General features: G+C 42.7%; 1 protein-coding gene across 1 annotated transcript in view; it reads left to right on the top strand.

Moving 5' to 3' along the window:
- The window catches only part of LOC115175879 (F-actin-uncapping protein LRRC16A), a 29,720-nt gene that overhangs the window by 2,918 nt on the left and 12,621 nt on the right, over positions 1–14,181 (top strand). The window contains exons 3-14 of the mRNA XM_029735485.1: positions 1,122–1,172; positions 7,605–7,664; positions 7,764–7,885; positions 8,180–8,277; positions 8,366–8,436; positions 10,103–10,176; positions 10,288–10,363; positions 12,055–12,143; positions 12,740–12,834; positions 13,053–13,139; positions 13,220–13,323; positions 13,619–13,696. Coding sequence (XP_029591345.1) covers positions 1,122–1,172; positions 7,605–7,664; positions 7,764–7,885; positions 8,180–8,277; positions 8,366–8,436; positions 10,103–10,176; positions 10,288–10,363; positions 12,055–12,143; positions 12,740–12,834; positions 13,053–13,139; positions 13,220–13,323; positions 13,619–13,696 — 1,005 coding nt within the window. The remainder of the gene's footprint in view (positions 1–1,121; positions 1,173–7,604; positions 7,665–7,763; positions 7,886–8,179; positions 8,278–8,365; positions 8,437–10,102; positions 10,177–10,287; positions 10,364–12,054; positions 12,144–12,739; positions 12,835–13,052; positions 13,140–13,219; positions 13,324–13,618; positions 13,697–14,181) is intronic.

Raw genomic sequence — 14,181 nt, 5'->3', positions numbered from 1 at the left:
GTATAATGAGGATATAATTGATCGTTACTCTAAATGCGCATCCTCAACTCATGAAACTCTATGCCATTTTCACATTTGAAGGCATATCATTTTCTGGAAAGTTGTCCTTCCTTAAAGTTCAGTGTGAAATGGGCACATTGTAGGCTCTGGGGGCCTATTGGTACGGTGTAGGCTCTGGGGGCCTATTGGTACGGTGTAGGCTCTGGGGGCCTATTGGACACGGTGTAGGCTCCGGGGGCTTATTTTCTTTGTAAAGTTCCACAATTTGGTGGCATGTATGTTCACTGTCTTGACTTGACACAGCACTTCCCCACAGGACACTGACTGAGCGCATCAGACACTGATTAACACAGCCTACCACATTGGCACATTCCTAGGCCTTGCTAGAATTGGGATTGTAAATTCATCCGCCAAACTCAGTGGTCAAAATTTGGTTGAGCTGTCTTTATTTTTTAAGACACAATGGATAAGTGGGTCTTACCTGCAATAATTATTATGGGATTGTGAAATGTATGTGTGTGTCTACGTGTGCATGATTAGTGTGTGTGTGTGAGAACATGCAATACCCCTCCCCCTTTTTTACACCTGAGATACTTGAAAATAAAATACAAATCTGAAACAGATTGTCCAGAGCAGAGAGGGGTGGGGTCTCCTGCCTCACACCCAGCCATTGGCTCACTAAGCCACTATCCATGCTCATATTTGGCCTTGAGTGACTTCACTCCAAAAACCAACATACCACAGCTATCTGATCCACAGACAGTTCTCTCTTTCTCCTTTTGACTATAACTGTGTATTCACCTGTCGCATGGTACTTTTTCATGTCTCTAGAAATGAGTTAGCTACCACAGTGTGATTTCAATTGAGTTTGCTCCAGTGTTTTTAAGAATAGAAGGGTTTAACACAGAGAAACTATAGTAAAAACAAGAGAACATGTTCTTTAAGTATGTCCCAACTCCAGGTCTCTTTCACTTGGCTCTACAGTTGATATTTTAATTCCTTCTAGACAAAACAGCTGCAAACCGCTGGTGGAAAGGCTTAGTACTGTAACTCTGTCCAGTTCTAGTTGTACAGTTGTTGACTTGCGTTACGTCTCTCTGATCTGTCTCGCTCTCCTACAGGCTTTGGCATCCCATCGGGTCTTTCTGCTTACTGCAAGGGTCCCCACCAAGGTAAGGAAGAAGTGTGCCGTGTGTGCGAGGTGAGACGGCGTACATGCACATGTGAGACACTGAGTGTTTGAATGTGTGTTACTGTATATCCTGATCTTCCTATGTCTCAAATAGCTGCGTCCCACAGAAGCTTAAACATTAGTTTACTAGTGTACTGCATATCTGTGCATAGTGCTACGAGAGTTAACATCAATATTACTCAAGGCCAATTAAGTTCTTGTGAAGTTGAAATCGCTGCAACTCCCTTTTATGTACTATGTAATGATGACAGACAGGGAATTCACTCCATTACGACACATAGTAAGTAGAGGTTTGAGTGAGTGGGAGGACTTCTGTCTGGATGAATTGAGGAAATTCAATTAGACTGACTGTCTTCCTCCCGCCCCCAGTCATCCCAGATGGTCCTCCTTGGGAATGTTTGGTTAGTCTATCTCCGAGCGTGCTCCTGCTTGTTTTGGAGGAGCGCTTCTGGAATTCTCTCTGGTACAGATGCTGGCCCAAGGAGCAAGTCTCTGCAGATCTCTCCCCTATTTCTGTTGAACTTTTTTGACTCTCTCTCCCTTAAGGTTTGAGGTTTTTCAGAAAGCATCGACTGTTTTTCTTTCCCACAGGCTGTGTTCACAGCTGCATTGTGGGTAAACATATCAGATGTCATGGCATATGGTGGGACCTGCTCACTAATGCCGGGCGCTAATGTACTGGTTAACAAATACCAGTAACTGCAACTACTTCACTGCAATCTTTGGACTGTGCATTTCATGAATGTGGTTAATTACAAATACAGTGCCTTCAGAAAGTATTCACACCCCTTGACTTTTCCCACTTTTTGTTGTGTACAAAGTGGGATTAAAATAGTTTTTTTGTCAATGATCTACACAACTTTCTTGGTAAAGTGAATAAAAAATTCTAACATTTGTAAAGAATTTATGAGAAATAAAACACTATCTTGATTAGATAAGTATTCAAACCCCTGAGTCAATACATGTTAGGATCACCTTTGGCAGCAATTACAGCTGTGAGTCTTTCTGGATAAGTCTCTAAGAGCTTTGCACAACTGGATTGTACAATATTTGCACATGATTCTTAAAACAATTCTTCAAGCTCTGTCAAGTTACTTGTTGATCATTGGTAGACAGCCATTTTCAAGTCTTGCCATAGGTTTTCAAGCTGGTTTAAATCCAAATTGTAACTAGGCCACTCAGGAACATTCCATGTCATCTTGGTAAGCACTACTGTTATTGACCTGCTCAAAGGTGAACTTGTCTCCCAGTGTCTGTTGGAAAGCAGACTGAACCAGGTTTTCCTCTTGGATATTGCCTGTGCTTAGCTCTATTCTGTTTATTTTTATCATAAAAAAACCTCCCTAGTCCTTGTCGATGACAAGCATACCCATAACATGATGCAGCCACCACCATGCTTGAAAATATGAAGTGGTACTCGGTGACATGTTGGATTTGACACAAACATATTGCTTTGTATTCAGGACATAAAGTTAATTTCTTTGCCACATATTTATTTTTATTCTGCACGGTAGTGGTCACCAACCTTTTCTGAGGCAAGATCACTTTCTGATCAAAATGCAAGCCAAGATCTACCACTCAGATTTTTTTGGGGAGCATGACTTAAAAAGCGTAAGCCTATGCAACATTAACCTATTAAAAACAGTACTGTAGCAATGAGGTTTGTGCAGTGGGCTATAGGACCAATACATTATCACCACATTAGCTTTGCATGAAATGCCGTGCCAATGCATTGTTGTTCAGGCCATTTAAAAACATATATATTTAGGGGTAGGCTATAATATGACCATACTGGTAATACATCAGTTGTTGTATTACTTGCGAGGCACAGCTGAGTGTGCATGCATTTTAATAATTCGCCTTTTATTTTACTGGGCTAATGGCGCCTGCATCTGATGCTCAGTCTCAGCGGAGGGAGAAAGCAGCAGACTGAGGGTCCTCCTCTCAACGTCCCGCCGATCCCTTTCCTCCGCTGACCATAAAGGGACACCGTCTTCCAACTGATGGCGAAACTCAAGGCTTTATTTCTGTCTCATGCACAAATTCATGTTGTTACTCTGATGAACAGCATCAACTTTGCTGTAGCTTTCTTTTACGCCTGCTACGTTACTGCAGACAGTCATCTGAGCCATCCCATTGGCCAGCGGTCTGCTCATGGTGCACTTGATTTGCTTTCCGTGTCCGCTGGGAAGATAGTTCAGACACATGAAATGGTTAAATTTAAACACTTCTCCTACTGCCAACAGCGGGTTTTTACAGAAATGTTTTGTGATCAAGTAGAAATGCTTTGGAGACCATTGCTGTACAGAGATCTTTCTTTTCACTATGTCAATTAGGTTAGTATTGTGGAGTAGCTACAGTGTTGTGATCCATCCTCAGTTTTCTCCTATCACAGCTATTAAAGTCTAACTGTTTTAAAGTCATCAATGGCCTCATGGTGGAATCTCGGTGCGGTTTCCTTCCTCCCGTGCAACTGAGTTTGGAAGGACGCCTGTATCTTTGTAGAGACTGGGTGTATTGATACACCATCCAAAGTGTAATTAATAACTTCACCATGCTCAAAGAGATATTCAATGTAGGCTTTTTTTTACCGATCTACCAATAGGTGCTCTTCTTTGTGAGGCATTGGAAACCTCCCTGGTCTTTTGTGGTTGAATCTGTGTTTTGAAATTCACTGCTTAACTGAGTTACCTTACAATTATCTGTATGTGAGGGGTACAGAGATGTAGTCATTCAAAAATCTTGTAAAACATTATTATTGCACACCGTGAGTCCGTGCATCTTATGTGACTAGTTAAGCAAATGTTTACTCCTGAACTTATTTAGACTTGCCATAACAAAGGGGTTGAATACTTACTGACTCAAGACATTTCAGCTTTTCATTTTTAATTCATTTGTAACAATTTCTAAAAACATGATTCCACTTTGACATTATGGGGTATTGTGTGTAGGCCATTGACAAATCTAAATGTAATCAATTTTCAATTCAGGCAGTGTAACAACAAAAGGTGGAAAAAGTCAAGGGGTGTGAATACTTTCTGAAGCTACTGTACTTCTTCAATTGCTAGTCATTAAAACCCATGCACTTAAAGAAAAGTTACACTATTTGCAGAGCCCTACAAATATTCATGCCAATTCCTCTTTCGGGTGTATTTTAGTCTTCTACTCGTAACCTCTGGAAAGGTAAAAACCCTGAGGAGGTGATTTTTGGTAACACTAGGCTACATGCTTATTACAAGTTATACATAAAGAATTATAGCTGCAGGCTAAAGTTTTAGCATTTAATTTTCTTGTATCCTGGAAAGAAGTCATTGTATGATGGTGTTTGGATTATTATACGCTCTGTGTACGACAGAGGCTCAGTTGTTCCTGGGAGTAAATCTCGCCCTTGGAGTTTTGTGTGCTGAGCAAAGACATTGGAGGGATTTAACAGCTGGAGAGGGAGTTTCTTTCCTCCTTCAGCCTGGGCCTCTAGCATCAGAAAGATAGCAGCTCTGGATTAGTTTGACCTCCTCCTTTCCTTCTCTCTCTCTCTCTCTCCCCTGTCATCCTGCCAGTTGTGTGTGTGTGTGGCGTATTGGGGTTTGTCCATCTAAACTATACAGTGAGGGGGAAAAAGTATTTGATCCCCTGCTGATTTTGTACGTTTGCCCACTGACAAAGAAATGGTCAGTCTATATTTTTAATGGTAGGTTTATTTGAACAGTGAAAGACAGAATTACAACAAAAAAATCCAGAAAACCGCATGTCAAAAATGTTATAAAATGATTTGCATTTTAATGAGGGAAATAAGTATTTGACCCCTTCTCAATCAGAAAGATTTCTGGCTCCCAGGTGTCTTATATACAGGTAACGAGCTGAGATTAGGAGCACACTCTTAAGGGAGTGCTCCTAATCTCAGCTTGTTACCTGTAAAAAAGACATGTCCACAGAAGCAATCAATCAATCAGATTCCAAACTCTCCACCATGCTAAGACCAAAGAGCTCTCCAAGGATGTCAGGGACAAGATTGTAGACCTACACAAGGCTGGAGTGGACTACAAGACCATCGCCAAGCAGCTTGGTGAGAAGGTGACAACAGTTGGTGCGATTATTCGCAAATGGAAGAAACACAAAAGAACTGTCAATCTCCCTCGGCCTGGGGCTCCATGCAAGATTTCACCTCGTGGAGTTGCAATGATCATGAGAACGGTGAGGAATCAGCCCAGAACTACACGGGAGGATCTTGTCAATGATCTCAAGGCAGCTGGGACCATAGTCACCAAGAAAACAATTGGTAACACACTATGCCGTGAAGGACTGAAATCCTGCAGCGCCTGCAAGGTCCCCCTGCTCAAGAAAGCACATATACATGCCCGTCTGAAGTTTGTCAATGAACATCTGAATGACTCAGAGGACAACTGGGTGAAAGTGTTGTGGTCAGATGTGACCAAAATGGAGCTCTTTGGCATCAACTCAACTCACCGTGTTTGGAGGAGGAGGAATGCTGCCTATGACACCAAGAACACCATCGAAACATTATGCTTTGGGGGTGTTTTTCTGCTAATAGGTCAGGACAACTTCACCGCATCAAAGGGACGATGGACGCGGCCATGTACTGTCAAATTTACATTTACATTTAAGTCATTTAGCAGACGCTCTTATCCAGAGCGACTTACAAATTGGATCTTGGGGCGAGAACCTCCTTCCCTCAGCCAGGGCATTGAAAATGGGTCGTGAATGGGTATTCCAGCATGACAATGACCCAAAACACACGGCCAAGGCAACAAAGGAGTGGGTCAAGAAAAAGCACATTAAGGTCCTGGAGTGGCCTAGACAGTCTCCAGACTTTAATCCCATAGAAAATCTGTGGAGGGATCTGAAGGTTCGAGTTGCCAAACGTCAGCCTCGAAACCTTAATGACTTGGAGAAGAGCTACAAAGAGGAGTGGGACAAAATCCCTCCTGAGATGTGTGCAAACCTGGTGTCCAACTACAAGAAACGTCTGAATTCTGTGATTGCCAACAAGGGTTTTGTCACCAAGTACTAACTCATGTTTTGCAGAGGGGTCAAATACTTATTTCCCTCATTAAAATGCAAATCATTTTATAACATTTTGACATGTGTTTTTCTGGATTTTTTGTTGTTGTTATTCTGTCTCTCACTGTTCAAATAAACCTACCATTTAAAATTATAGACTGATCATTTCTTTGTCAGTGGGCAAACGTGCAAAATCAGCAGGGGATCAAATACTTTTTTCCCCTCACTGTATATACAAAAGTATGTGGACAACCCTTCAAATTAGTGGATTCGGCTATTTCAGCCACACCCATTGCTGATGTGTATAAAATTGAGCACACCGCCATGCAATCTCCATAGACAAACATTGGCAGTAGAATAGCCTTACTGAAGTGCTCAGTGACTTTCAACATGACACTGTCCTAGGATGAGTTCCAAACTGCCTCTGGAAGCAACGTCAGCACAAGAACTGTTTGTCGGGAGCTTCATGAAATGGGTTTCCAAGGCCAAGCAGCCACACACAAGCCTAAGATCACCATGCGCAATGCCAGGCGATGGCTGGTGTGGTGTAACGCTCGCCGCCATTGGACTCTGGAGTAGTGGAAACGGGTTCTCTGGAGTGATGAATCATGCTTCACCATCTGGCAGCCCGATGGACGAATCTGGGTTTGGCAGATGCCAGGAGAATCTGCCCCAATGCATAGTGCCAACTGTAAAGTTTGGTGGAGGAGAAATAATGGTCTGGGGCTGTTAGGCCACCTAGTTCCAGTGAAGGGAAATATTAATGCTACAGCATAAAATTACCTACTAGATGATTCTGTGCTTCCAACTTTGTGGCAACAGCTTGGGGAACGCCCTTTCCTGTTTCAGCATGACAATGCCCCCGTGCACAAAGCTGAGGTCCATACAGAAATGGTTTGTCAAGATCATTGTAGAAGAACTTGACTGGCCTGCACAGAGCTCTGACCTCAACGCCATTGAACCCCTTTGGATGAATTTGAACACTGACTGTGAGCCAGGCCTAATCACCCGACATCAGTGCCCTACCTCAGAAATGCTCTTGTGGCTAAATGCTGCGGGGACTTGCTTCCATTGTTCCAACATCTAGTGGAAAAGCCTTCCCAGAACGGTGGAGGCTGTTATAGCAGCAAAGGGGGGACCAACTCCATATTAATGCCCATGATTTTGGAATGAGATGTCCACATACTTTTGGTCATGTTGTGTATCTCAGTGCTTGTTTATGACTGTGTCTCTGTTTTTGTCAGTGTTGGCCTAATAGCTGTGAAAGAGAAAGTGGACACGTGTCCTTGTGTGCCTCACATGTTTTGATTTTATCAATGTGTTTTCCAACATTTTGATTCCATACCTTTTAATTTCTGGTTGAGTATAGTGCAGATTTTTGTTGTCGTTTCAGATTGAACAGACCTTCAATTACCTAGATATACAGGGGATCACTAGTAACAAGCCCACTCAGGTAAGATAGTCCTGGCTTTAAACATTAAACAACTTCTGCTGAAACCAAACATGTTACAGACAGACAGTATCAGTTGACTCTGTGTTGCACCGCCTACAGTTGTTGTTGGAGTATGACCGAGGCCAGCTGTCCCTGAAGCTTGGCTCTGTGGAGGATGTGGATGAGGTGGTGGCCCACATTGGGAGCTGTCTACACAGAATCTGTCCAGGTCTCTCCCCAGCGTAGGTCCCCTCTACTTTGTCACTCTCTCTTTGTTACTTTCTCTATTGTCACTTCATTATTCCTTTACTCATACAAGCACTTACATTAGTGAGTCACTCATTCAGTCACTTGTGTACTCATTCACTCGCTTGTGTACTCATTCACTTCCTCAGACTGTCACCCACTCTCACTTTACTCATGTCCAACATGATAAAGTGACAGTGTGTGTTTTTGTCCTCTGGGCTGACATGATAGTGACAGAAGTCAACATGGTAAAGTGACGGTTTGTGGGTGTGTCCCCTGCACTGTGAAAGGAAGGCGATGAAGAAGTTGACCCTGAAGCCTCCTGAGAGGACGGCCGTCCTACAGTCTCTATGGGAGGACCAGGCCACCACAGACCTAGGGCCATGTGGTAACGTTATAATAAAGAACACATTTCACAAAAATCCCAACTATGACATAGTTGACTTTCTGTATTCACCTCTCTCATTCTCTCGTAGGTGGTTTCTCCCACATGTACTGGTGTCTCTGTGACCAGCTGGGTCTGCCATTCAGAGAGGAGGTGCAGTGGGTTAGTAGATTTGTCTCCTTCCGTTTTCATTTAATATTGCTAATTGATCATAGTGTAACGGGGGCAGTTTATGGAGGTCCAGTAGCCTGACTATCCTGTTCATGTTGATAGGCATCTGTTCTAAAGTTTCTAACATTGTCTTTCTTGAAATACATGTATGCTGACCTGGCTTTACAGTCGTGGCTAAAAGTTTTGAGAATGACAAAAACATACATTTTCACAAAGTTTGCTGCTTCAGTCTCTTTAGCTATTTTTTTGTCAGATGTTACTATGGAATACTGAAGTATAATTACAAGCATTTCATAAGTGTCAAAGGCTTTTATTGACAATTACATGAAGTTGATGCAAAGAGTCAATATTTGCGGTGTTGACCCTTCTTTTTCAAGACCTCTGCAATCTGCCCTGGCATGCTGTCAATTAACTTCTGGGCCACATCCTGACTGATGGCAGCCCATTCTTGCATAATCAATGCTTGGAGTTTGTCAGAATTTGTGGGTTTTTGTTTGTCCACCCGCCTCTTGAGGATTGACCACAAGTTCTCAATGGGATTAAGGTCTGGGGAGTTTCCTGGCCATGGACCCAAAATATCAATGTTTTGTTCCCCGAGCCACTTAGTTATCACTTTTGACTTATGGCAAAGGTGCTCCATCATGCTGGAAAAGGCATTGTTCGTCACCAAACTGTTCCTGGATGGTTGGGAGAAGTTGCTCTCGGAAGACGTGTTGGTACCATTCTTTATTCATGGCTGTGTTCTTAGGCAAAATTGTGAGTGAGCCCACTCCATTGGCTGAGAAGCAACCCCACACATGAATGGTGTCAGGATGCTTTACTGTTGGCATGACACAGGACTGATGGTAGCGCTCACCTTGTCTTCTCCGGACAAGCTTTTTTCCGGATGCCCCAAACCATCGGAAAGGGGATTCATCAGAGAAAATGACTTTACCCCAGTCGTCAGCAGTCCAATCCCTGTACCTTTTGCAGAATATCAGTCTGTCCCTGATGTTTTTCCTGGAGAGAAGTGGCTTCTTTGCCGCCCTTCTTGACACCAGGCCATCCTCCAAAAGTCTTCGCCTCACTGTGCATGCAGATGCACTCGCACCTGCCTGCTGCCATTCCTGAGCAAGCTCTGTACTGGTGGTGCCCCGGTCCTGCAGCTGAATCAACTTTAGGAGACGGTCCTGGCGCTTGCTGGACTTTCTTGGGCGCCCTGAAGCCTTCTTCACAACAATTGAACCGCTCTCCTTGAAGTTCTTGATGATCCGATAAATGGTTGATTTAGGTGCAATCTTTCTGGCAGCAATATCTCTGCCTGTGAAACCCTTTTTGTGCAAAGCAATGATGACGGCACGTGTTTCCTTGCAGGTAACCATCGTTGACATAGGAAGAACAATGATTCCAAGCACCACCCTCCTTTTGAAGCTTCCAGTCTGTTATTTGAACTCAATCAGCATGACAGATTGATCTCCAGCCTTGTCCTCGTCAACACTCACACCTGTGTTAACGAGAGAATGACTGACATGATGTCAGCTGGTCCTTTTGTGGCATGGCTGAAATGCAGTGGAAATGTTTTTTTTGCGGGATTCAGTTCATTTGCATGGCAAAGAGGGACTTTGCAATTAATTGCAATTTATCTGATCACTCTTCATAACATTTTGTTGCCCAACAGGATGTGGACACAATCTATCAGACCCAGGACACCAGAGAACTGAACCTGCAGGATTTCGTACATCTTGATAACCGGTAACTTCACTTCCTTATTTCACTGCTGTCAAATGTACACATTGCGTGAACAACAGTGTCTTTTTATACCATTCTGTTTTTGATAATCAATGCTATTTACTTCTCCTCCAGAGATTTGGTGGCCATCATTGTGGTCCTGGAGTATAACCAATGGTTCACCAAGCTCTCCACAAAGGACTACAAACTGGTACATTTCATTCTGAACCATGCTGGTGACCATTTTCTGTTACACTTAGGAAGGGAAAAACTATTTGCCATCGTACAGTTCAACCGAGGTAAATAAATTGGAGAAAAAAGCATCATGCCACTCTTGAAGAGAGGTGGAAGTTAAGTAAATTGTGGTAACACTTTACATTAAGCCTGTACTGTAGGTATATATGTTGTGATTAGTGCTGGGTGATTAACTGAAATTACGGTTATTATAATTTTTTTAAACTAATTGACCAACATCGGTTCAATTATTTGAATTCCATTTTGTTCTGTTTTTTTTTTGTTGTTGCTAAGTTTCTCTAGAGATAAATCAGATCAAGCCCAAACTGTGCAATGTAGAAGGGAGTTGTAGTTTTTAACAGGCCAATATTGTACGTAGTTTCGCACAGAAAACGTGATAATGAACTACTCTGGTCTGTGTGGGGCTGTTTTGGGGTTTCTTTTACGCCTGCTATGTTAGGTTAGTATGGGGTAGACATGGAGAGGGAGAAGAAACAGAAGAATAGAGAAATGGTTGCTTCACAAGGGATCTCTACCGGAAAATACATGATCTCAGTGATTTGATGGTTTGTATTCAGCAGTCATAAAAGTGGCAAAACTGCACATTTTTAGAGTGGCCTTTTATTATCCCCAGCAGATGGTGCAACCTGTGTAATGATCATGCTGTTTAATCAGCTTCTTGGTATGCCATGCCTGTCAGGTGGATGGATTATCTTGGCAAAGGAGAAATGCTCACTAACAAGGATGTAAACAAATTTGTGCACAAAATATGGAAGAACTAAGCTTTTGGTGCATATTGAAAATGTTATGGATCTTTTATGTGATCAACACTTTACATGTTGCATTTTTTGTTGTTCAGTTTTTGAAGAACTACTAAAATAGGGATTTTGTCAGACAGCAGCTCTATAGAGATCAGATGATGACTTGGAATTAAATAATAAAGTAATTAAATAAAACAAATGTAATATACACAACAAGTGAAATATTTGATTAAAGTAAAGTGATAAATGTTGGTTAATAAGTGATAAGCAGTAATGGACAGTCACTACCATCATGGGACTTGTATTAATTGTTTTATTCTGTGTTACAGCATTCAACGCACATAATGCATACTGTCGTGCGTCTAATGTTTAAAAAAATGATTGAAATCGAAAACTCTAAATGTTTAATAATCATACCGAAATGACCTCAAACACTAATAGCTCAGCACTAATTAGGATGCAGTTAAAATGCATTGTAAGACTTTCATTAAGTGCTTATTTTGTATTGAAACCATTCTTTATTATGTAACTTCCTCTATCCTCTGAGAGTGGCTGAACACGCAATGTAAAGGGTACACTGTCCACAGCAGGAAGAGGACAGCTGTGTGTGTATAAAGGAGTGTGTGTTCTGGTGGTGGCAGGCAGAGAGGAGGCATGAGGATGAGATGTCAACAAGCGCTTATTAGTCAGGGATGGTGTGACTGCTGCTGATACTTAGTCATAGGAGGTGTGTGTGTGTGTGTGTTTGCTCGCACACTGTGTGCGTGTGTGTGTTTTGGTGAATGTGTTTGCGTTCTTGTGTGTGTTTATGCATTTAAAGGTTTTACGTTTTTGTACAGTAAGTTATTCATCTGTGTTTACACAAGCCTGAGCTTGTTACTTTTCACACTGAAGTGTTTGCTTGCAGTCCACAGATGTGTGTGAACAAATTCTGCGAGTTGTGGCCCGCTCCAGTCGCTTAGAGGAGCTGGTTTTAGAGAATGCAGGTCTCAGAAGGTGAGCACTAAGCACTGGTAATAAGCTATACTGGCTTTTATTTTATCCAGCACACACACACACACACACAGATGCGGGTGCAAACACAAAACGCACACACAGTTTCAGAATGAATCATGCTCTCGAACGCAGCCACCTTCCATGCATGCTGTTCAATGGGAAGCTAAGGGAGCAAGCTCACACACTAGTTAAACACATGACTCTCACTATTATCAGAAATATACTTCACGTAGAAAATCCTGAGAGAACTTATGTAGAGCTGTGGGGAAAAGTATATCCAATTGAGCTTCAGCCCAGCCCAAACGAATGATGGGGAATCGGGTGCTCGACTGAGGGACTTGAAAATCCCCAAACACTCCTTTCCCCTGGGTACTTCAACTGGTGACTATCCGGAAGAATAAAGAGCACTCTGTTTCTGCGTCAGTCTGATACATTTATTGACGGGACAAACAAACAATAGGCTCTGATGAAGGCGATTCATGCCGACACGTAAGCATGTTGTTTTTTCTTTATTCTCCCAGATAGGCACCGGTGTCCTGGGGTGAGGAATGTTTTGGGGATTATGTAGAGCCTTGTCTTTTCTTGATTTTTTTCAGTGATTTTGCGCAGAAGCTAGCCAACGCTCTGACCTGCAACCCTGCCTCTGCACTTCACACCCTCAACCTCACAAACAACTCCCTGGAGGACAAGGGTACGACAAACTCCCTGCTTTCATTTTTTTAAATGATATTCAGTGATATTCAATGATTTAGATATATAGGATACTGCACAGATCTAGAATTCTAGCTTCTAGTATTCTGTCCTACATTGGCATGGATCGTCTCAATGGCCAAACGTGTCTCGAAGCTTCAAGTTCATGAGAGGTTTAAGTCTGTTCATAAGTTTGTAATGCACTTTATTTTTTTCTAGGCGTATCTGCTCTCAGTGCACAGCTGGCCAAACTCCCAATGGGTCTCAAGCATCTGAACCTTTCAAAGACCTCCGTATCGCAAAAGGGTATTGAAATTCATAACCAATTTCCTGGACAAATATGTGGTATGTCATTTCCTCTGAACTTCCTGTGTATGTGTTGTCAGGGGTTAACAGTCTTGCCCAGGCGCTGAGTGCCAACCCTGCTGTCCCCACTACCCTCACACACCTGGACCTCTGTGGGAACTCACTCCGAGGGGACGACCTCTCAGTATGTACATCTCCTGGTAGAAGTTGCTAAGCACAGTTCTAGGATCAGCTAACACGCCACTCTTAATCATAAGGGGAGGGAGTGCAGAACTGATCTTAGATCAGTGTTGTATTGGCAACATTATCAAAATCTTAAATGTTCTTTCCTGGCTTTCATGTATTTTTCACACAGGCCACAGAAATGGTGTGAAATAGAATTTGAAATATTAAGTGAAAGACCTAGTCCTAATTCCCCCTTCATTGTACTCAGTATTTTATGTTTGTTTTCTTCATCATTTCTCTGACTCTTTTCACAGAATCTGTACAATTTCCTGGGTCAACATAACAGTCTAGTAACTCTGGATCTGTCCAGCAGTGACTGCTGTCTGGACCAAGTGAGTGAACCCTCATCCAATCCTAAGAAGAATTCACACTGCTATAGCTAGGCAATGATTGGACAATTGGACTTTAACCCTTTTTATGGGCACATTACAAAGCTGTTCTAAACCGAATCAATATTCTATATTAAGTAGATTAGTTTAATTGTAATAATATGCAATTGGCCTCCCGAGTGGCGCAGTGGTCTAAGGCACTGCGTCACAGTGCTAGAGGCGTCACAACAGATCTGGGTCTGATCCCAGGCTGTGTCGCAGCTGACTGCGACCGGGATACCCATGAGGCGGCGCACAATTGGTCCAGTGTCGTCCGGGTTAGGGGAGGGTTTAGCTGGCCGGGATGTCCTTGTCCCATCGCGCTCTAGCGACTCCTTGTGGTGGGCCGGGTGCATGCATGCTGACTTTGTTTGCCAGTTGTACAGTTTTTTTCCTCCGACACATTGGTGCGACTGGCTTCCGGGTTAAGCGAGCAGTGTGTCAAGAAG

The sequence above is a fragment of the Salmo trutta genome, chromosome 36 (genome assembly GCF_901001165.1).
Source record: "Salmo trutta chromosome 36, fSalTru1.1, whole genome shotgun sequence".
Lineage (NCBI taxonomy): Eukaryota > Metazoa > Chordata > Actinopteri > Salmoniformes > Salmonidae > Salmo > Salmo trutta.
Note: the sequence above shows the minus strand (reverse complement) of the source record. Positions and strands in the feature narration are given on the sequence as shown.